Raw genomic sequence first — 23,315 nt, forward strand, 5'->3', positions numbered from 1 at the left:
TACTTGGCTGTATATCACGTCACTTATTACTTATCACTTGTATGTTGATTGAATTAACATCCACAACAGAGGGTTCTTGTGTTGGTCAGGGTCTTGTCTAACCTGTCCGAGTTCTCTCTCTGAGCACAGCTGGAAGCCAGATTCACTGTCACGGATTCAGTAGATTTTCCAGCCATTTGCTGGCGAAGCACTGAGGTGTAGTTGATGAGACCCTTGGGACTCTGCTCTTAAAAGTGTCTCCACTGGAGAGAGCGACTCAAGGGGCCTCCCTATTCTGGGAAGTGAGAATAGAGTAATAGAAAAGCAATGTGAGTGAGTTGGCTAAATTGATGGTATAGGGCAACAAACATCCCCAATTTTCCAGCCATTAGGTGGATGATTGCGTTGTGAAAGTATGTTGCTGACAGCTCTTCATTCTTCATTCATCATTACAGTCAAAGGAACAATCCCACAAAGACTGTTTAGATTCTCCACGCTTGCATGCTAGTGATTTTTTGAAAGTGAACTCACGAGTCAATCCTGAACGGTCAACTTCTGGAAAGAAGAGAGAAGACTTTGGTTCATTAGGCAAAGAAATCATTAAGCAGAGAGATGGAACAAATGTGGGCCATGAAAATGGTTGTGGTTGACTCCTACACTTTCCACTTGATGTTAATGTTAAGTAGGCTATGACAGAGTTTGGCTTCTTGTGTTTCAGAATTGAAGCATTAGCAGCCCCATCTTATGCCATAGCTTTTGCTTTTTTACAAGTATGGAAAGGTTTAAAATAACAGTTAACTATCGTGGAACTCTTTTGAGGACAGCTTGTCAGGATGAGGGTTAGATACTAACATTAATGGAGCGTGCCGCCTTTGTTTTTGTACAAATGTATTTTTATTTATTTTTTTATGGAGGGAAAAGGACTCAAGCAGTGGCTCTTTGTCTCTCGGCTGGAAGCCAACCGCAGATTTCCTCTCCACCGCAGAGCAAGGATAGATGCCTGGAAGACACTAGGCGCTAGCTTGAATAAAATGAAATGACTTTATCTTCTGACCAATCGCCACATGGAAATGACGACATAACATTATTTCATATAGTTTACGGTTAAGTCATTCGCTTTTAAAACCATTTCACATTGCTTGATTTGTTTTATATGCTCACCCTTCACTTTGGCTTTAAGCTTAGTAATAACAATAATGCATGGCTTGAGCCTTCTTCTTTTACAAGGTTTATAAATAAATCTCCTGAAGCAGTGTGAAGGGCAATGTTCTCAGTTTATAACCGTGCATGATATGAAAAGGTGAGTCAGTGCACAGCTGGCAGGGGCATGAGGTCATCCCATCATGAGTGACTGAACGCCTGCCGTGTTTTAGATAGAGTGCCAGTGTTTACATAACATCAGCCTCTGCCGCGAGCTGAGCCTATTACAAACATGGCAACCCCCTGCATGGGAGACGACTTCTTACAATCTAATAATGTAAGGTAGAAATGAGAAGGGTTAGACTACTGGATAATAAAAAATAAAAAAATGCAAAAATCTTGTTAAGCTGTTTCAGTAAAGAATAAGAAGTGGTCATCACTGAAATCCTTGAGGGGGGAGCACACCGTCATAGCACCGTAGCACTACGGCCATCCCGATTTTGTAAGTTTGCCCATTAACAAAGAAATGAAGGGTCTGTAATTTTTATGGTAGGTTTATTTATTTTTTATTTTTTTAACAGATAGACAGAATATCAACCATAAAAAAAGAAAACATTATATAAAGGTTAGAAATTGATTTGCATTTCAGTGAGTGAAATAAGTATTTGACCCCCTACCAACCAGCAAGAATTCTGGCTCCCACGGACTGGTAATGTGCTCATGTGGAACACAGATTAGTCCTGTCACTTTAAGAAGTTACTCCTAATATCAGCTTGTTAGGTGTATAAGACACCTGTTCACACAATCTGTATCTTCCATCCCAACCACCATGAGCAAGACCCAAGAGCTGTCAAAGGATGTCAGAGACAAGATTGTAGATCTGCACAAGGCTGGAATGGGCTACAAGACCATCAGCAAGAAGCTTGGTGAGGAGGAGACAACTGTTGGTGCGATTATTTGGAAATGGAAGAAATACAAAACAACCATTTTGGAAACATTATGCTTTGGGGTTGTTTTTCTGCTGAGGCTACAGGACGACTCCAGAACTCAGTCCTGTAGAAAATCTGTGGAGGGAGCCGAAACTTCGAGTTGCCAAACAACAGCCAAGAAACCTTAAAGATTTAGAGAGGATCTGTAAAGAGGAGTGGGTCAAAATCCCTCCTGAGATGTGTGCAAACCTGGGGCCTCATGGACAAAGACTTGTGTTGAATTCATACTAAAACATCGCCTACAGACAAAGCTGTAAATATGCTTATGCACAACAAAAATCAGATGTATTAATCTCTGCTTACACAGGATCCCAAGCATATTCTCTTTGTACATCTCAATTAATGTGAAATTGAGCGCATACGCACAACACCCCACCCTCCCTCAATTAAATAAATTGTAATATGGTAATGAGTCCACTTTGGCAAAAGCAAGCAGCAAGAAACAAAACTTTACCTAAAGTGAATTGGAGGTACTACTATCATAGGTTGAAATGAGAAAAAAAATTTTATTTGGAACTTTGTGCTCTGGAAGGAATTAAGATAAAAGAAAAAAAAAAATGAGTGGGAGAGTTTGGCTGACACGGTCAACGCAGTGGGATCTGAAAATCACACTGTAAATGAGCTTAAAAAGAAATGGTCTGATATAAAGGTGGAAGTTGCGCACTGACAAAGTGTGGGCAGAACAGGAAGTGGTACAGGGGTCGATGAACTTACACCCTTTGAGCAGAGAGATGCCTCTATTGTGGGAGACACTTTACTCTCTGGAGTTGTATCTGTTCCTGTGGCAGACTCGGATTTACAGGACTGACACGAAGGTAACTAATTTCTCATTTATTTGCATAACTTTGGTACACATAGCTTACCAGACTGCATTTAATTTTCAAATGTTTTCAATTTAGTGGACCAAAAGTAGCCTACACCAGAGATTTTACATATCCATTGCATTTATGGCAAATGTGTGTACTCATTAATAAGGAACAGACTCAAATCACAGTCAACGTGCCTGTATTTGGACTTATATGGTGCAACAGCAGGAACGTACACTGGCACGCACTCGGAGTCTGCCCCTCCTGAGCAGCCAGGGCCCAGTGTGTCCGGCGTCTCCAGTGCTCCCCCCAGTGCTGAGGCCCGTCCATCTGGCCACGTCTTGACACATGCTGTTCTGGAGTCACAACACCAAATCATATGGCCATCATAGAAATTAAGAGTCACCTGAAAAATATCACTGATGCACTCACTAAGCCACTCATTAAAGGAATTGGTCAAAAAATTAACTTTACATGTGATTGCGACAATATAAATGGTAATCAGAGACAGAGACATCTCAACTGCCCAATCGCCTGCGCGACAACTGACCGAGTGTTTGAATGTGCATCATTGTATCTGCACGGTCAGTTTGTGGGTTGGTGAAGGGGGTTAACAGCTACATCTTTAATGGATAAACGTGGTCTCCTAATGAGCAATTGAATAATTACAAAAAAACTTTTAGATAGGACCATAACTTTAAATGCATCACTCACCAAGAAGCCCCCCATCGCGCACCGTCAGATTGGAGCTTCATCCCAACCACACTGTTTGTAAGGATGTAAGAATCATGGGTTGACCCAGGCCACCATGACACAATATTTGCTAGGCACATATTATCTGCACATTTATTGAATGGAAATGTTTCCTATTCACATATGCAAATTCTTCTTCAGCTGTCGCCTTTATAGCAACGTGTGTGCAGTTGATCGCTCCGATTACATTAGGAAAACCAGCTATTGCTGGTGGGCAAACTTACAAAATCAGCAGGGGATCAAAGAAATATTTCCCCTACTGTATGTGTGTGTGTGTATATATATGTATATGTGTATATGTTTGTATATATGTGTATATATATATATATACACATATATATATAAACAGAAAAAATATTTATAACATTTAATCAATGCTAAATATGTTAACATGTTTAGATAATGATTAAGAAGGCATTATAAAAAAATATAGAGAAAACAATTTATAATATATTTTAAGTCAGACATTCACAGTGGATAAAAACTGCATGGATCATACAGAGATGATTACAGAATGAATACAGGGGCAAAAACAGCACAAAAATCGAGCTTAATACAACATTTGAAGTACCACAAAATCAACTTCCCAGCCCAAGATAACATATGTACAGAATATACACAATTTACACCCCTTACACTTTTATACTGTTTGGACATATAAAGAAAGTGGGGCGTTCATGCTAAAACGAGTTTTCACAAGATTTTCTCCTTCGAAAACGAACAAGTAAATGATGTAATGAAAGTATAGTTTTTATAATTGTGACCTTTCATCCTCGCTCTACAACCATACACCAATGCAATTTACTAAAATGTACTGTTTAGCTAAAAACCCTCATTTGTGAAACACGAGCAGAAGGAATTTGTCGCATTCACGAACACAAATTCATTCAGCACGTCTCATAAATGAAGTCCTATGGCTCAAATATAACATTACACATATTCATCTGAAAATCTATATAGATACAGCCAGCGGATTCATCCATTAAATCCTACATGAAATAGTTTTATCTACATTTACAATAAAAATTCAACAAGTGTCAACAACACTGATTTCATAAAAAATTGTCAATTAAGACAAAACCTAAAAATTAAAACATTTAATTTTAATCATATTTAAAAAAAAAAAAAAAAAAAAATCAATCTCAAACGGCAGTTATGAGGAGGTTGCTGTGGTGTGATATAGCATCCAGAATCTGCTCAGTAGCGGTTGAGTTTGTCAGGGTCGTTCGATGCCATCTGCGAGAAGTCTTGGAAGATGTCCTGGTACGTCTCATCTCCTGCAAAGAGAAGACAGCTCGATTATGGAGGAAGCGGAGTGTGACTGACCTGCATCAAGCGCTAAACACACACTTTAATCAAAACCCGCACAGACACAGAGAGATGAGCGTGTACCTGAGTCACGTCAGAGCAGAAACTCAGCAGGAGGAAAGGAGGAAATGCAGAGGTGAGAAGCACATGACACCAAACGATGCGTATGAAGTACCTTTATTGAATATTTACATTGATATTTAGCATGTAGTGTTGGGAAAACAGCGAAGATTTGAGTTAAGAGAGAGATACAGATGTTTGGCAGTTGTGGCAAAATCACCACATAAAATAATAACCAGTGTCAACAGTGACAGAGAAACAAAGCAGCTCACAAATATATAACATAGTATACAACTCTTTCATGAATTGCAGAATTACAATTCCATCACTTATAACCTTGTAAATGTTTTTTTTATTTGCATAATAATAAACCTGAGACTCAGCATTTAGACTGTGCTCTGTAAAGAGATTGCAGTAAGGATACGATGCTTAACTGTTGAATTATAAGGTTTTGTTTAAAAGAGCTCATTTAGAACGAGTGGAAATCTAGCAGAGAAACATCTGTCGCCTAACGGAGGGAGAAAACAAAACCATTCTGAAGGACCAGCAGTAAAGTCCAGCTCTACTGCGCCCCTCTGTGACCGATGCCAGTCCCACATCTCCAGCTACTGACCAGATCAACTCATTCGGCACATTCATTGACGCTAAATTAAATAAAAATATATAATATTTATAGCAACACTCCAACTGTCACATTTCCCTTTATATATATATATATATATATATATATATATATATATATATATATATATCAATATATATATATATATATTTATATATATTAATTTTTTTTCAGCTATTCCAACAAAAAAAAAAAACCTACATAAAAATACAATTTTACAGACAATCACGTTTAAATATAATTTAAAATTTTACAATTTACATATTTTTAACAATTAACATACATTTTAATATTCTTTAGATAATTTAATATATATATATATATATATATATTAATATATATATATATATATATATATATATATATTATATATATATATGTGATTTTAATAATATTACAGAAAAATATTTATAATAATTAATGCTAAATCTTCTCATTTTATTTCTGTAATATAAATTCTGTAAATTTTCAATTGATCTGCATAAAACAAAAGGCTGATACATAAAATACCTATTTTTTTTTAAAGTTTAAAGTAGTAATAAAGTAGTTTTTTAGTTTTTATATATTGATACAGTACATTTTTATCGTTTATAGTATATGAATTCATGAATTTTTATGATTTATTGTTTTTTGGTCAAATACAGTTGTGCCTAATCCAGAATTAATACTGAATTGTACAGACGAACTAGGTCTTCATAAATGTAATATTTCTAAACATACTGATTTGATTTGAGACCGTTTCACTTCCTCAAGTATAATGTGTATAAAGTATAAAGTGATTAATATCAGGAATGATCATGAACACACTGACTGGGCCGAGTTTTCATTTCACTACTCTTACACACTGACAGTTTTAAGACAAACGTACACAATGCAAATATGGTGCATGTTTTCACGTCGACTAGTTATTGCACATGTTCCAGCAGCAACGTCATATTATTGTTATCTTCACATTAAAATACTAGACTAGATGAACCCATCCCGGGGCCTGAAGAAGCTCAGCTTCATGTGATATCTGTGTGTATTCGCCGGTTTTGAGCGTTTGCTACAGGTTGTGGTGATTTCGCCGTATGTTAGGAGTCTCTGAGCTGTAAGTTTATGAACTCTTCCATACATTTCCGATACTGCATTTCAGTAGGGCTGTTAGAGTTATATTGACCGGACTGACTGTACAGACCTTCTGATTCACGCATCTCCTCGTTCATCTTGGCCAGCCGAAGCCTGTAGACAGAAACCACACTTAATGCTTTATGTCTGACATAAACGTCTCGACACAGCAAACAGCAATGGCAACTCACAGCGTGACAATATCAGCGTTTGCTGCCTCGACAGCGATTGAAAGCGGCGTCTGATTCTCGACATCTGCTGCGTTCTGATTGGCTCCCCGTTTTAGAAATAAACACACTTGCCTGCAGCAGAAAAAAAATAATTATATACATATATATATTCATGAGAGTAAACCAGGAGTCACAACTAAGAAATGTGCAGCACATTCAAACAAAGTGTCAGAAAGAAACCGCAGCAGACATTTATCTAGAAAGAAGAGCAGAACTGACCCGGTGTGGCCCAGGATAGTGGCGTGATGTAATGGTCCTCTGCCCAGACTGTCCTGCTGGTTGACGCTGGCTGAATTCTGGAGCAGGAATTCACAGGTGACCAGAGACCCCTGATACAGACACACAGGGGATAAACTCATCACACACTTTCAAAACAGCATTCATAATCCATAATACTTCTGTAATGTGATGCATTTCATAATTACATTTTTGCATGCACTGATGAATCACACGATAAAACCAGGACCATTTATTATTTGAAAGAGAAGCACTCAATATTTTAAGAATAAAATAACCTATTGTGTACAATTAGTTGTTGTTGACAAAACAAAAAGCAAAACAAAGCAGAAAAACAAAGCAAACAAAAAACAAAAAAACAAAACAAAAAAAAAAACAAAAAAAAAAATATAAAAGCAAAATTCTATACAGAACAAAACATGCAAAATATACCCCCTCCACCAAAAAAGCAAAACTTAACCAAGAAAACAAAAAAAGAATAATAAAATAAAAAAAGGAACCAAAGAAAACACAAAGCATAATACTACACCAAAAAAACTAAATTAAAACAAAAAGTACCAAAGAAAACAAGAAACACAAAACACACAAAGCAAAAATTAAACAAAGATCAAACAAAACAAATAGAAAAGAAACAAAACACCAAAACAAAAAGCAAAGTACTACACAAAACAAAATTAAAAAACAAAACCCACAAACAACAAAAACCACCCAAACAAATAATAAAAAAAAAAAAACACACACACAAAAGAAAACAAAACAACAAACTAAACAAAAGAAGACAAAAACATGAAAAAAAATTTAAACAAAAGAACACAAAACCAACAACCAATAAAACAAGAAAAAAAAGGAAAAACAAAAAAGGAAAAAAAAAATTAACACAAAAGAACAAAACAAACAAACAAAAAAAACATAAGAAAAAAAAAAAACTTAAGACAAAAAAAACTGAAAAAAAAACTAAAAACACAAAACAACATGATAAAAAACTAAAAAGATGAGACAAAAAACCTGAAAAAAAATTAAACAAAAGTACACAAAACAAAAAAGTAAAAAAAAAAACTGAAAGCACAAAAAAACAAAAAACAAAAAAACAAACAAAAAAAAACAACTAAAAACACAAAAGAAAACAAAACAAACACACAAAAAATAAATAAATAAAACACACACAAAAAAAACAAAAGAGGCAAAATACTAAACCAAACAGAATAATGCTTGTTAAATATTGTATGAAAACTTGAGAAAAAGTTCATCTGTCCAGTGTATGAGGTCTGGTGTGTGTGTGAGTGAGTGTGAGTGAGTGAGTGAGTGAGTGAGTGAGTGAGTGAGTGAGTGAGTGAGTGAGTGAGAGAGAGAGAGAGAGAGGAGAGAGAGAGAGAGAGAGAGAGAGAGAGAGAGAGAGAGAGAGAGGAGAGAGAGAGGAGAGAGAGAGAGAGAGAGAGAGAGAGAGAGAGAGAGAGAGAGGTTGAGTGGCTCTGGCTGCTCACCCCGTGTACAGCCATGATGAGCGGCGTCCGGTTCTGCTCGTCGGCGTGGGTCCAGTTGACTCCTGCTCCGTGAGCGAGAGCTTCGGCCATGTCTGGCAGACTGTGGCAGAAAGAGGCCCAGTACAGCTGCAGGCCCGGCGACGACTCGCAGGAAACCCCCAGACCTCTCCCGGGGCTCTCCTCCTGAGGCTCGGAGATGTGCAGCTCTGGGCCGTCTGAAGCAGAACAACCACACAATCAGAGTCCGGATCATTTTCTGCTGTGCTGCTGCTGAGGGAGATCAGACTGACCTGAGCTCGGCGTCTCTCTGCTTTCATCCGACAGCTTCTGCACGTCACCGGCTGGGCTCTTCACTGTCACACACAGACACACTCACACACTCACTCTTCTGTGACGCAGCGTGCAAACCATCACAAAACAGACTGAACACTAAATGAGCTTTTTTTTTTTTGCTATTTTCGGACCAAATAATTTTGGTTGCCGAACGTTCGGTGCATCCCTAATGGAAATGCACAGAAACGTCCAAAGGAGCAGACAATGGAGATGCATGATGGGATGTTGAGTGATGGAGAGATGAAAGTGCAAATTTCATCCTTTTAATTCAATTTAAAACTAAATTGGATGTGAACATGAACTTGAGTTGGCAATCAGGATGTGAAATTATTTTAATTTTAATGAGAATTAAATTGGAACAACATTCAAAGAAAAACTGCAGAGCTACGGTTTTTAAGTGTACTTCATTTGATTTTTCATGTTCATGCACACATCAAATGGGGGAATACAGTAAAACTAAAATGTAATTAATCAATATTTGAAATCTGAAATTTGTGATGGTAAATTTTTAATAACTTTAAGAGATTACAGCTTAATATAATGTATAATGGACAGATCCATATTTTAACTTTTATACAGTAAACAGCTAACAGATTTGTGGACGTTTTGTGCTCATGGGAAATTTAAAATCTGTTTTATGTCTGTAATAATCACTCTGACAGTTTTTAATTTCTAATGTTTATTGTCTAATCACTTAAAGAAATGTTTGGAATTATTTTATCAAAAATACTGTAAAAACGATAATTCATTAATCAACATATTACAAATGTATTATTTAAAAGTAAAAGTATTGGTTGTGTTTTCCTGTTTAAAATAATCTATTGAGCATGATCAAATACATGAATGGCAATAAATAGGTATAATTAGCCAAAATTAATTATATTAATAAATTATGCTTATAATTAAGTATAACATGATTCATGAAAATATTTTATTTTGTCTAAAAAAATTTTATGACTAACTTTGTTGAATTTTCAGCTTATATGTACTTTTTTTATAAAGTTTTTTTATTAAAGGTTTTGTTGTTTTTTTAAGATAAAAATAAAACAGCATTCATAATCCATAATACTTCTGTAATGTGATGCATTTAAATTTACATGCACTGGTGAATCATACAATAAAACCAGGGCCATTTATTATTTAAAAGTAAAGCACATATTATTTTAAAAAGAAATATAAATTATTTTGTATAATTAGTTGCTATAAGTTGACAAAACAAAAAGCAAAACAAGGCAGAAAAACATACAAAGAAAAGAAGAAGAAAAAAAACAAAGGAAAAAAAACAACCAAACCAAAAAGCAAACTACTACTAAACAAAAACAAAACATATGAGAAACACCCCCCCACAAAAAAAAAAAACAGAACATAAAAACCAAAATTAAACAAAAAAGAAAATTAAAGTAAAAATAAAAGAAACAAAAACCCTGAAATTAAACAAAAATAAAAAAAATAAAAAAACAATAAAAAACAAAACCAAACAAAACAAAAAGCTGAATACTACACAAAACAACAACAACAAAAAAAACCTACAAAAAGAACACCCCCCACTTAAAAAAAGACAAAATTTAATAAAAAAAGAACACAAAACCAAACAGAAATAGTTAATTAGTCAAAATACTATTATATTTTGATATTAACAGAATTATTTAGATTTCATTGTCATTTTCTGCTTTCTTTACTTTTGTTAAAGATTTAATTTTGTTGTGTTTTTGACATTTTTTATTAATTCATCATCATTTTTGCTTTGTTGTTTTTAAGTCTACACAGTTTTTATTCATTTTATTTTCATTCAGTTTTAGTAAAACACGGGAATGTTGCCTTGTTAACAATCTTTTATTTATTTTAGTTAACAAGTAACAATTTTAGTCTATTTTACTTTTTTTTTATTTTACTTTATTTCAGTTGAGTTGAGTTTAGGTTAAGTTCAAGCCTACCATAATAACCCTGGATTCGATTCGATTCAAATTCACACTGTTGAAATGAGAGTGATGCAGCTGTGAGTTCTGCACACACACACACACAGCTGTACTTACGACAGCAGGGTCTGGCGGAGGAGTTAAAGTAGGAGAAGAGAGAATCGAGCTCATCTACACAGAAGAGAGACTCGTGGTTCACTTCAGCAACACAAAAGCCCAGAGCAGCGTTAGGATCGCACACACAGACACAGAGAGGAGCAGAAACACAGAGTCAAACCAGTTCAAACATCCGTCTAGCTGATCCCAACACATCACTCGGATGCTGACGGAGGATAAGAGCAGTGAGCGGGCCACAAGCAAAGGTTACACGGAGCCAGCAGGAAGGAGCAGACGTGTCGACCCTCTCACCTGAGGAAGCAGACGCTGACGGTCCTCTGGCAGACTGAGCTTCAGAGCAGCCGCTGAGACGTTTATCCTGTTGACTCAGTGATAAGACCTTCTGTCTGGTCTCGTCTTCGGAGCGTCTCTGCACAAACCTGCGCTCCACGTACTTGGCTTTGATGTAGGCCTCCACCTCGTGCCTGAGGAGACACAGATCATCAGCTTTCACACCTCAACATGTATTTAGTTATTCATTAGTAATGGCAGAAATCATCTTGGGTTTTCTCGTTCCATGTTTAATTGACTATACTGTGTATCTCTGAAACCAGCAACATGTCTACACTGTTGTATAAAATGAATCACGCAAGCCTTATGCAACACTAAACTAAAATTGTAAAAAACCCCCGTGATATCAATCCGTCATTTGGTTTGGATTCTAAAAGATTGTTTTTCTAAAATCTAAAATTTTTATCAAATGTCATCACTACTAAGACTTTTTGAAAGTCTCTTCTCTTCACCAAACCTGCATTTGTTTGATCCAAAATACAGCGAAAGCAGTAAAATTGTGAAATATTTTTACTATTTAATATAACTTTTTTCTATTTAAATAGATTTTAAAATGTAATATATTCCTGTAGAGCAAAGCTGAATATTCAGCATCATTACTCCAGTCTTCAGTGTCACATAATCCTTCAGAAATCAAGAAACATTTCTGATTATCATCAATAATGAAACATTATAAATGACTTTACTGTCACTATTAATGAATTTAATGCATTCTTGCTTAATAAAACCATTTCCAATTACATATTAAAATATATATTTATTTATGAACAAAAAATAAATTAAACTAAAAACCAAAGCAATAAAATAAAATCACAAAACAAAACTAAACTAAAAATAAAATAAAATACAAAACAAAAAAAAATAAAATAAAAAAAAAAACACAAAAAATAAATAAAAATAAAATAAAATAAAAAATAAAGCAAAAAAAAATAAAAAAAAAATAAATAAAATAAAATCACAAAAAACAAAACTAAACTAAAAATAAAATACAAAAAAATAAATAAAAATAAAATAAAATAAAAAAATAAAATAAAACAAAACAAAAAATAAATAAAATAAAATCACAAAAAACAAAACTAAACTAAAAATAAAATAAAATACAAAAAGTTAAATATAAATATAATATAAAATCACAAAAAACAAAACAAAACTAAAAATAAAATACAAAAAATAAATAAAATCACAAAAAACAAAACTAAACTAAAAATAAAATACAAAAAAAAACAAAACTAAACTAAAAATAAAATACAACTAAAAAACTAAAAAAAATAAAAAATACAAAAAAATAAATAAAAATAAAATAAAATAAAAACATGAAATATAAAATAAATGAAATAAAATCACAAAAAACAAAACTAAACTAAAAATAAAATAAAATACAAAAATAAAATAAAATAAAACAAATGAAATATAAAATAAATGAAATAAAATCACAAAAAACTAAACTAAAAATAAAATAAAATACAAAAAAATTAATAAAATTAAAATAATAAAATTAAATTAAAATAAATAAATTAAAATAAAATTAAAATTAATTTAAATGGGATATTTTGGTTGTGGTTTCCTGGTTGTTGATTTTCTTGGCTCCTAGTTTTTTAGGTCTGATTTATGACACCATTTCCCAGCTCACACATCAGCTATACAAAAAGTAACTGCATTATTAATTCATATATAAGAACTGAAAGGTTTTTTTTTATTATTAGTAGTATTATTATTATTCGAAAGCTGGATCACTTTGGAAATGTCTTTTTATAATCAAATGCGTTTTCTAAATGAAGATATCTGAACAGAAAAACAAAACTCGCTACACGATCCCCAGCGTGTCATAAAAAGCACCTGCGTATGAGATGATTAGGAGATGAAAGAGCTGCTGATGTTCTCCGAAGGATGGCAGCATCTGGACAGATGTCTGTTTGCTCAACAACCATCTGTCCATCCGTATGTTCGTCACGACTCACCTTGAGCAGCTCAGGCTCCCACATGTCCAGCGTCAGAGACCTGACCTTCGAGAAATGATGGACGAGAATACTGCTGAAAAAAAAAACCCAGTCCAGTATTGTTATCACACAAACACACCCGGTCTGATATCTTCTGTCACACCACACCCACACACAACACACCACACAACAACACACCCACACACCACACACCACACACACACACAACACACCACACCTGTGAATGCCCGAGCACTGGATGCAGAGGCGTGATGCCCAGGTTGATGGCTGGGCCCCAGCGTGGCTCCGCCGGGACTGGGACCACAGTCGCAGCAGATGCTGTTCCCGCCGATGGCCATGACCCTCTGCAGCGCGCTCTCGCCCTTCAGACTCTTCTCCTTCACCTCGCCGGCTGAGTCCAGGCTGCCTGTCGATGTGGACGACTTCCCGTCCATCTTCTGACAAACACATCGCACTGTTAGCAAGGCGCCTGTAGCGCGGCATGAGCTAGCTGGATGAGAGAGAAGCTGCGCTACCTCGGCGTCCTCTGCTTTGTCTCTGAAGGCTGTGGCGATGCTGTTTTGGACGGCTTTGATCCAGGCTTGTCTGAGTTTTTCAGAGTCTGCTTGCATCATACAGCTCCTTTAACAGAAACAACATCAAACATATGTACAGTATGACATACGCGCTGAAAAATAATCTTCGTATTTATCAGTATTTTGTCTTGTTTTCCAGTAAAATATCAATAAATCATGTTTAGACACAAACTTTTAGATGGAGGAATGGGGGATGTAGGAGAAGGGATATCAATGAATTAAATGTCATGCATTAAATGTTTTTTGAGTTTGAAGAACAGGGTAAATTTAACTTGTTTTGTCTTCTGGGAACATGTAACTATCTTCTGTAGCCTTTGAAGGGCAGTACTAAATGAGAAAAAAATATGATGTTTAGGCGACATAAGAAAAATGTACACATCTCCATTCTGTTCAAAAGTTTTCACCCCCGACTCTTAATGCATGGTTTTATCTTCTGGAGCATCAGTGAGCGTTTGAAGCTGCTGTAATAGTTGCATATGTGTCCCTCAGTTGTCCTCAGAGTGAAAAAATGGATCTCAAAATTATACAGTCATTGCTGGAAAGGGTTCAAATACACAAAGATGCTGGGAAACCAAAGACTTTGTGGGACCTTAAGGATTTTTCTGAAGAACAGCAGGAAGATTAACTGTTTGGGACAAACAAGGGACTCATGAACAATTATCACTAAACAATAAAACACAGCTGTGGATCATTCAGCTAACAAAATAGTATTAATAATCAAGGGGATGTAAACTTTTGAATGGGATCATTTTTATAAATTTGACTCTTATTTTCTCTTGTGGACTATATGTAAACCTCTTTTATGTGAAATATCTTATTCAGGTCAGTACTAAATAAAAAAAAATAACATGCATTTTGTATGATCTTTCTTATTTTGGTAAAACAATTAACCTTGTATATAACTGTATACATACACATATAAGTCTGAAAAAGGGTTGAGAAAAATAAACCTTAAAATACATAAAATACATATCAAACTCATTCATTCATAAATTGTTGGCCTAAGCTATGGCATTTTATTTATGTTATGCTTAAAAACAGAAACAGTTTGCAAAACCGTTTAGAAAAATAATTTTTAAAAATTTATTCTAGAAACAAGAAATTTAACGTACTATTTTAATGTTTTTTTTATTTTTAATGGATGTTGACCAAAGACAGATTAAGAAAAAGGTTACATATCAGGGAACTACACTGCGACCAAAATGGTCGCATATGCGACCTTTTGAAATGCCATTGCGACCCAAATTTTTATGGGGTCGCAAATGTATCACTGATTGTTTTTGTACCTACTTATTGTGTTATGCTATGATTTAATATGAGCATTTATTAAAACAGAAATGTGTATTAAGAATACGTTTTATAACGTGCTCCGAGCATTCAACATAAGTTGGCTTCAGCCCCGCGATGCGGGAAAGCTGAACTGAGCAGCTGGTTACTCGCGCTATTTTCGTTGCGCACGAGAGAGCCGCGTCTCGCGAACAGCAACACTGAACCGAGCTCTCCTTCAGGACCTCCTGCACCTGAACGAACAAATACAAATCGCAGTTTAAATAAACAGAAAAAAAAAAAAAGAGCGAAAAGCGAAAGAGCTCAATTCAGCACCGCGGTGTTCTGGTGTTCAGGGAGCATGCAGAGACGCGTCTCAAAGTCTTCTTGCTTATGTACCGACAACAAATACATACAAAATATGTCGAAATACCCGTCTTGGAAAGTGTGTTCGAAAAAGTCTGTGGTTATGTCTTAAGTAAAAAGTAAAGAGTTGCAAAAAAAATCGGATGTGTATCATTATAATGGATGCGTTTGTCTCTTAAGGTGACCGCGCCTAATTTACTAGCTCTGCTGTCAGAGTCTTTAATGTATGAAAATGAAAGTAAATCACTCACTGCTCTTGACTGAATTACTAGGTTTAACAAGAATTTATCCAAAGTCAATCCAAAAATCAGATAGAATTGATTATATTGTTTTACTAGTGGGTGCAGGGCACTAGTTCATTTATGTAAATGAGTATGGCAAAATACAGTGATGTGTTAAATATTATACCCAAAAATTCTTCATACTGTAGACTACCAATGAAATTGATTAAAAAAAAAATTAGGGACCTGACCATGTTTTGCTTAAGTGTTTCTTTCTTTAATTGCTAATGCAACCTTTTCACACCACAGACTGAACCATTGCTTGCTTGGTAACTGTTCAACAAAGTATTGATAGTTGTGTAAAATATTGTCATACTGACAGTTGCCTGAAGTTTTGGTTGATTCCATTACATATCCTTTTTCAAAGTTATCCGACATTATCAAGAGGAATTTGTTCTGACACAGTTTAACTCTGAGTTATTGTCATATTGTATTACCAATTTCTAAACTATAGCAAATAAACTGTGATAATGTGAGAAATGTTGATGGTGTCTGAATACATTTTGGTTTGATTGTGTATTTTATTTTACAGTGAAGACTATGCAGTGCTATTTTAAATTAACAAAAACAAACTTAAATGTAAACATTGTGTAAATAGCACAAATAAAGAAAGAAAGAAATGTGGTTTAAAAGATGGCAAGTAAAACAAAGCACATCTGTATGCAATACAGTTTCATTATTGTTCATTATTATCCAGTAATCATTATAAATAATTTGTGCGACCAAATCATGTTTTGCGCCAGTAACTGAAAAAGTTAGTAGCACAAGTGCCACCAGTGGAAAAAGTAAGTGTAGTTCCCTGCATATTAATATAATGGACTACCTAAAAAATTACTTTTGTAAAGTTTACTTTTTTTTTTTAAATATACTGGAGTTTTTTTTTTTTTACAAGTAATATTATTTTTGGTAACACTTTATTTTAAGGTGTCCTTTGTTACACGTTACATACACTTACTATTATAATAACAATAAATCATGCATAATTACATGCAAGTAATTCTAAGACAAACCCTAATCCTAACCATAACCATATAGTAAGTACATGTAGTTAGTATTTTATAAATATCTAATATTTATTTATTCTTTATTTATTTGTAGTATTTATAAAATAACAAGATTACACTATTTTAAGATGTCCTTGTTACAGTGTAATTATATATTTAAGTATTAAATATAAAATTAACTTACTATGTAGTTAGGGTTAGGATTTGGATTATGGTTACTTGCATGTAATTATGCATAATTTATTGTTACTATAATAGTAAATACATGTAACGTGTAACAAGGACACCTTAAAATAAAGTGTCACCAATAATTATTTATCATTTATTTTAACTATTTTATGACAGCTTTATCGCAATTACTGAAAACTATTTTAAATTTAAGTTTTGGTTACAAATGCACTAGTTACACAAAAACACTAGTTACAAGTGATGTAACGTTTGTAACAAATGTAACGCCTACATTAATACACGATTTGTATTGTATATAGGACCAACAATTTCCACAATCTCAGACATTATAATTACAGATAATTGCAGCACAGAAATGACACTTTATTATTTAAATTAACAGAAAAAGTAGCACATTTAAATGACTGTGTTCAAATAGTGAACGTGACTTGTGTTCCTTGCAAAAACGAATCAGAACTGATAAGAGAATCAGAACTCACTTTGTTGGAGAAACCACTTCGAAGCAGAATCTGCGCTCGATGTCCTCGCAGTGTTTGACGGTGCATAACCTCAAGTCCTCCACCACAACCGTAGGGTTATCCTGAAATAAAAATGCCAAAATGAGTGCTTACCGCACAGCTGGAGTTAGAAATTACCGTTGGTTCTTCTTATATTCACCTTAAATTTCTTTTGGTACACTAGCTGATTGTTCTGAATTGAGAACCACCGCCTGCAAAGAAAATGCAGTTAGCGACAGTAAACATTCGGTCAGCGTCTACGTAAGCGGACACAGTATGATTTTAAGTCTTGTCCCAGACCTGTTCCAGGTTTTGAAGGCGTTGCTGGCCCTCTTAAACAGATATCCCTCCATGACGATCCCATTCTCTGCATCCACATTGTACTCCAGCTTGGTGTCGTCATTTGAGAAGTCCTGAGCACGACAACAGTGTTGAACTGAGCTTTTGAGATCTTAATACACTAATTATTAGTCAATATCAACATTCAATACATGTGCTGTATTAACACTCAACACACATTTTGTCTGATCCCATGTGAAGCCAAAGTTTTGCAGGTTATTCAGGTTTTGCCATCCCATCGCACAAAGTCACGACTTTTTTGATGCACATTGAAGAATTTGTTCAGCAAATGTGTTTCCATCTATTATTCGCATTAACCCTTTCTCACAAACCTCAAAAACCACCTCAAACGAGCGTAAAAACTTTTTTGGGGGGAATTAAGGCATTTTTATTTGAAATTGGGCATTTCCATCACTCATTTCTGATGTGATACTTTAAAATGCGTATTAAATCGGTGATGGAAACATAGCTACTGTTTACAAGCTGTTATATTGACGTCATTCCATGGTTGAAACACTGATTGAGCGATTCCATGAGATTTCGGTAAGTTGTACTCTTCTTTTTACATACTTCGTATGTTTATTCTTGTTTATTTCACGCTGAAACTGTTATTAAAGGGGTCCTATTATGCTTTTTCACTTTTTCAACTTTAGTTAGTCTGCAATGTTGCTGTTTGAGCATAAAAAAAATATGTACAATTTTCAAAGTCCAATTCAAAAGGAGATATTTTATTTAACAGAAATCACTTTTCAAAAACTACAACAAATGACTCGTTTGGACTACAACACATATTTTCCGGGATTTGTCATATCACAAAGATCGATGAATGGGACGAGACCTGGTTGAGCTGCAATAGAGAAGGCACCGAGTGTTATCGCTATGCTGGAGACACGCTAGCTTTCCCAAGACAGACGCACTTAGAGTGGTTACAATAATCCGGGTTTAAATCGCACTCAAATTGATTTGATTTTGATGCAATGAAGCTCGCAGCCGGTGGCTTTGGTAAGGGGCATGACATTTCCTTACCAGGCGCCGAGTGCTGCCAATCACAACACACACAGGCCCAGGTAACCAATCACAACACACACAGGCCCAGGTAACCAATCACAACACACACAGGCCCAGCTAACCAATCACAGCACAGACTGGCCCAGCTAACCAATTATAGCACATTTTGTATTTCAGAAGGCAGGCTTTCATTTGATACAGGAACTATTCCAGCTGTTCATGACAGACTGGGGAGAGAGGTGTTGTAATAATGCAAAATATGTAAAAAATAATGATGTTTTTTTAGAAAAAGAGTGTGTGAGAGTGTTTTATTGTACACCCAAAAAAAAATATAGAGTTTTTGTAAGAGAGTATTATGGGACCTTTTTAGAGGAGGATGAGGTGCTACAGCGATCGGTCACTCCACATTAAACAATGCCAAAACGGCATTTATTGTTTGAATATTGTAACAAAATGGACAGAATTTTAAATCTGAGAATGTGTCTCATATCAAAAGTAACAAAGCACAAAGCTTACTGTGATTAACCTAAAACAGGCTAGACTAATCTATTCTTGGGTATTAAGAATCAATATTGTTTCGTAAAAATGAGAATCAGTTACCATCGAGAAATCAATATTGTTTACCCAGCCCTAGCGCAGTGGGCATAACATCACAGTACACTCTGGCCACTGGTTCTTGTTCACCTCAAGAACAATCTAAGATCCCTGCTTCCTGTAGATGTCATGTGAGCTCGGCTGAGCTCAGACTAGTTAAGTCAAGCCTGGCTGAGCTCAGACTAGCAGAGCTACAGTAACACTAGAGCGTCACTGGATCCTGCGTTTTTGTCTGTGAAACCTCAAGCAGCTGAAGACAGATAAGAGTGACATACTAGTAGAGGAGGTTAGTTTACAGCCTGACCCGCATGCTGCGGGAATCCAGTCTGATCTGCTCTAGACCGCACTACTAACAGATCTTACATCATATCTCCGGTGTAGAGCGGAGAACAAACTCAGACCGCCAGTTAACCGTTTAACAGACACTTTATTCAAAGTGACCTACAGAAAACTCAAACAAGGGCAGCTTTGGTTCATTTCAGGGGGTTGAGAATTATTAGCAGGAATTTTGCATTAAATATTATAGATTTAGCTTTAAATAAATAAATAAATAAATAAATAAATAAAGTAAATACATTTGCTGTCAAAGGATTAATCATGATTAATCACATCCAAAATAAAAGTTTTTTTTGTTTATATAATGTGCGTGAACTTTGAATTTATATATATATATATATATATATATATATATGTGTGTGTGTGTGTGTGTGTGTGTGTGTGTGTGTGTGTGTGCGCACATATTTCAGAGAATATTTTATTAAATTTTTTTTTACAAAAATTATTAATAAATTATACATGTGTATACACATATATACAAACATTGATTATGTAAACAAAAACTTATTTTGGATGCAGTTAATTGTGCTTAATAGTTTGACAGTACTAAAATACATAAATGAATAATAGTTTACAGTACTTGATAATAAATCAGGTTTAAAAAAAGTTTAATTTGTAAAATACATTAGGTATCATGAAGTGATTATGAACAATACTTTTACAAGTTTTATTAATCTAGGATTTTTGTTCATTTGTATATATAAATCATAGATTTTTTTATTTAAATTTTTAAAAGTTATTTTTATGAACAAATGCAAATTAAAATTGCATATTTATAAATTAACATGAATTTAGATTAATAAATGCAGTAAAAATCTTTAATGATACCTAATGCATTAACTATGCAAATTAGTTAACAAATTGGACCATACTGTAAAGTGTTACCAAAAATGTTATTGTAAAAAACAAAGAAACTCCAAAAGGTCATATTTCAGTTATCAACATAATAACCTGAGCCTTATTAATGATGCAGAAATATGTAACTATTGCACTATTTACATTGTATTATTTTTGTTTAAATAAATAAAAAAATAAAAAAATAAATAAAATAACAGCAAAAGACAAATATTAGGAATTGATATTAGAATTCATAATATTTACGTTCAGAGTTACAAAAATCTGCAGTGTGAATGGAAAGTGGACTGAGACCTGAAGAGGGCTGAAATGAGAACTGAATCCACTTTCACAAACAGTAACAATGTGAACACTTACAGAACTGGGTTCTTTTTCACTTTTTTGGGATCCATTTAAAAAAAAAAAAAATCAAATCTCCTCAAAATGAACTACTGACCATGAATTCATGACCATGACCCTTTAGCTTGTATGTTTACAGTAAGGCGAGCAACACGACAGCACCAACTGTTATTAAAAACAGATTTGGTTTCCATTTCTCTGTAACCTGATCTGGTACGCGAGCCGGGCCGCTTAATATATTAAGGGTGCCAGGACCAAAGCATGGAGCTACAGCTGTTATTAAAGCACAGAGCAACCTCTTTCCTTTAGATTATAAATATGGAATACTATAAATACATAAATAAAGCAGCATAAGTTTCAGGGTCATGACCTGAAGATCATGTTTTTTTGTTTTGTTTTTTACTACCAGATATCTTGTATAATGAGCATATTTTCTGTTTATGCAATGAAACAAATTAAGTCTATAAGTCTCATAACTGTAGCAAAGTAAAACGTATCATTAAAAGGCTGAAATTCTTCAAAAATTCTTAAGTAGAATTTTACAAATTCTGAGATAAGCATAATTACAAGTTTTGCAAGTAAAATTATTAAAATTACCTTTTTTTACTTGCTGGTTACAAACCTGACATTCTTGAAGTTATTAAACTGAAATTATTCTTCAAAAAAATAACAAAATAAAATAAAATCTATCTTTATCATATCGGACATCCATATTTGTTATAAACCATTAAAATGATATGCAATCAAACTGTGTTACCAGCCATAGAATTTGATCAATGCAAATGCAAACCTGTACTTATGTACAGACCAAAATATCATTATATATATATATAAATAAATAAACAACATTTGATGAAATAACGCTACATAAAAACAAACCACATCAGACTGTCACACGAACTCCCAAGACACATTCATGCTCATAACCGCATAAAGTCAAAAGAAACAAAGAACATGAACTATAAAAAACATGACTGACTCACCAGATACCACACATAGTGAAACCTGCTGAAGATCTTCATGCCGAATAGAGCAGTGTGTGTGTGTGTGTGTGTGTGTGTGTCAGCAGTGACGCTGCATCTAATTTCCTAATATTATTGTGACTGTCCCGTCAGGGTCATCTACCATCACTCTACGCACTATGGTGCGCTTTGGTTCGCTTCTGCTTGGAGAATTTTCTTCTTCAAGTACAATAGTGATTAACAAACTTCTTACATGTTTTTACAATCAATCTATTGATTACATTCTGACATAAAAGTGCATGTTTAATGAATGTTATTAATGCAGGGATCTGTGTCACGGTGATTCATGCAGCGTTCAGACGGACAGGCAGAAGAGACAGACTCACCTGCAGCACAGCCTCATATGAACAGTCAGAAAAGAAGAGACAGCAGGTTAACAACTGCCAATACAGCCAGAGAGAGAGAGAGAGAGAGAAAGAGAGAGAGAGAGAGAGAGAGAGAGAGAGAGAGAGAGAGAGAGAGAGAGAGAGAGAGAGAGAGAGAGAGAGAGAGAGAGAGAGGAGGAAAATAAAAATAGAGAGACAGAGTAAAGTAAGCGCTCCTTATGGCGAGATAGATGAAACGTCCTCGAGTTGGGTTTCGAACTCGGGACGTCCGTAGCACAACATGTTGGTGCAAGGCCCACAAAGCTATTGGCGCCGACTTGCTTACAATATTCTGAGCGTGTTTTTATGCTGATACCTTTGCTGGTTTATGTCTGTCATGGATAAAGAAAATATGACACTAAAACAGCCAGTAGGTGGCAGCAAATTCCTGGCTTAATGATTGAGTCATTGAATCATTCACTCAAACAATTCGTTCAAAAAGACTGATTCATTTCGAAATAAAGCAAACGGCTGTCAATGGATCATTAAATCATTAACTCAAGTGATTCGTTAAATTCGTTAACAGATTCAGTTGGCACGAAACATCACGGTGTTGTTCTGAAATGCGCAAATGTTCTTCACCAGCTTAGTTTGCAAATAATTTAATTAGCGAAACAGAAAAAACATAAAAGGGTATTTTTTACTTTCGTAACTTGAATTACAGTATCTGGGCATTTTAACTGCATTCTAATAAGCTTTATCACACATTGAATGCTTTCAGACTTTTAAGACATGTTTTTCACATACTAGCAGCTTGCACATTGTTAAAACAACAATTTCGACATTATCATAGCCGATAAATATCACACAGCCCTACACCGGTCACTTCAAAACCAAGCTGCTTTCTATGGGTTAACTGTTCAGTGTTCATCAAAACTGAACCAGATTCGAAATCCACATTGCAAAAAAAAAT

At 34.7% G+C, this 23,315-nt stretch overlaps 1 protein-coding gene and 1 long non-coding RNA gene across 2 annotated transcripts in view; both read right to left on the minus strand.

Annotated features, from left to right (window-relative positions):
- Positions 1–4,097: 4,097 nt before the first annotated feature.
- Positions 4,098–5,756, minus strand: LOC122141772. Its single transcript, XR_006158091.1, has 2 exons — positions 5,060–5,756; positions 4,098–4,944 (listed from the first exon to the last, which is right to left on the minus strand). It is a non-coding gene; the product is annotated as an uncharacterized LOC122141772 (long non-coding RNA).
- A 522-nt stretch (positions 5,757–6,278) lies between these two features.
- LOC109051754 (arf-GAP with coiled-coil, ANK repeat and PH domain-containing protein 2-like) overlaps positions 6,279–23,315 on the minus strand; it is a 39,367-nt gene continuing 22,330 nt past the window's right edge. The window contains 15 exon segments of the mRNA XM_042749893.1: positions 6,279–6,878; positions 6,956–7,066; positions 7,214–7,323; positions 8,713–8,927; positions 9,003–9,065; positions 11,370–11,545; positions 12,966–13,045; positions 13,367–13,436; positions 13,584–13,612; positions 13,614–13,658; positions 13,660–13,803; positions 13,882–13,987; positions 17,527–17,627; positions 17,705–17,756; positions 17,845–17,957. Of these exon segments, the coding sequence (XP_042605827.1) occupies positions 6,731–6,878; positions 6,956–7,066; positions 7,214–7,323; positions 8,713–8,927; positions 9,003–9,065; positions 11,370–11,545; positions 12,966–13,045; positions 13,367–13,436; positions 13,584–13,612; positions 13,614–13,658; positions 13,660–13,803; positions 13,882–13,987; positions 17,527–17,627; positions 17,705–17,756; positions 17,845–17,957 (1,563 nt within the window). The 3' untranslated portion in view covers positions 6,279–6,730.

Source organism: Cyprinus carpio, chromosome B22 (genome assembly GCF_018340385.1).
Source record: "Cyprinus carpio isolate SPL01 chromosome B22, ASM1834038v1, whole genome shotgun sequence".
NCBI lineage: Eukaryota > Metazoa > Chordata > Actinopteri > Cypriniformes > Cyprinidae > Cyprinus > Cyprinus carpio.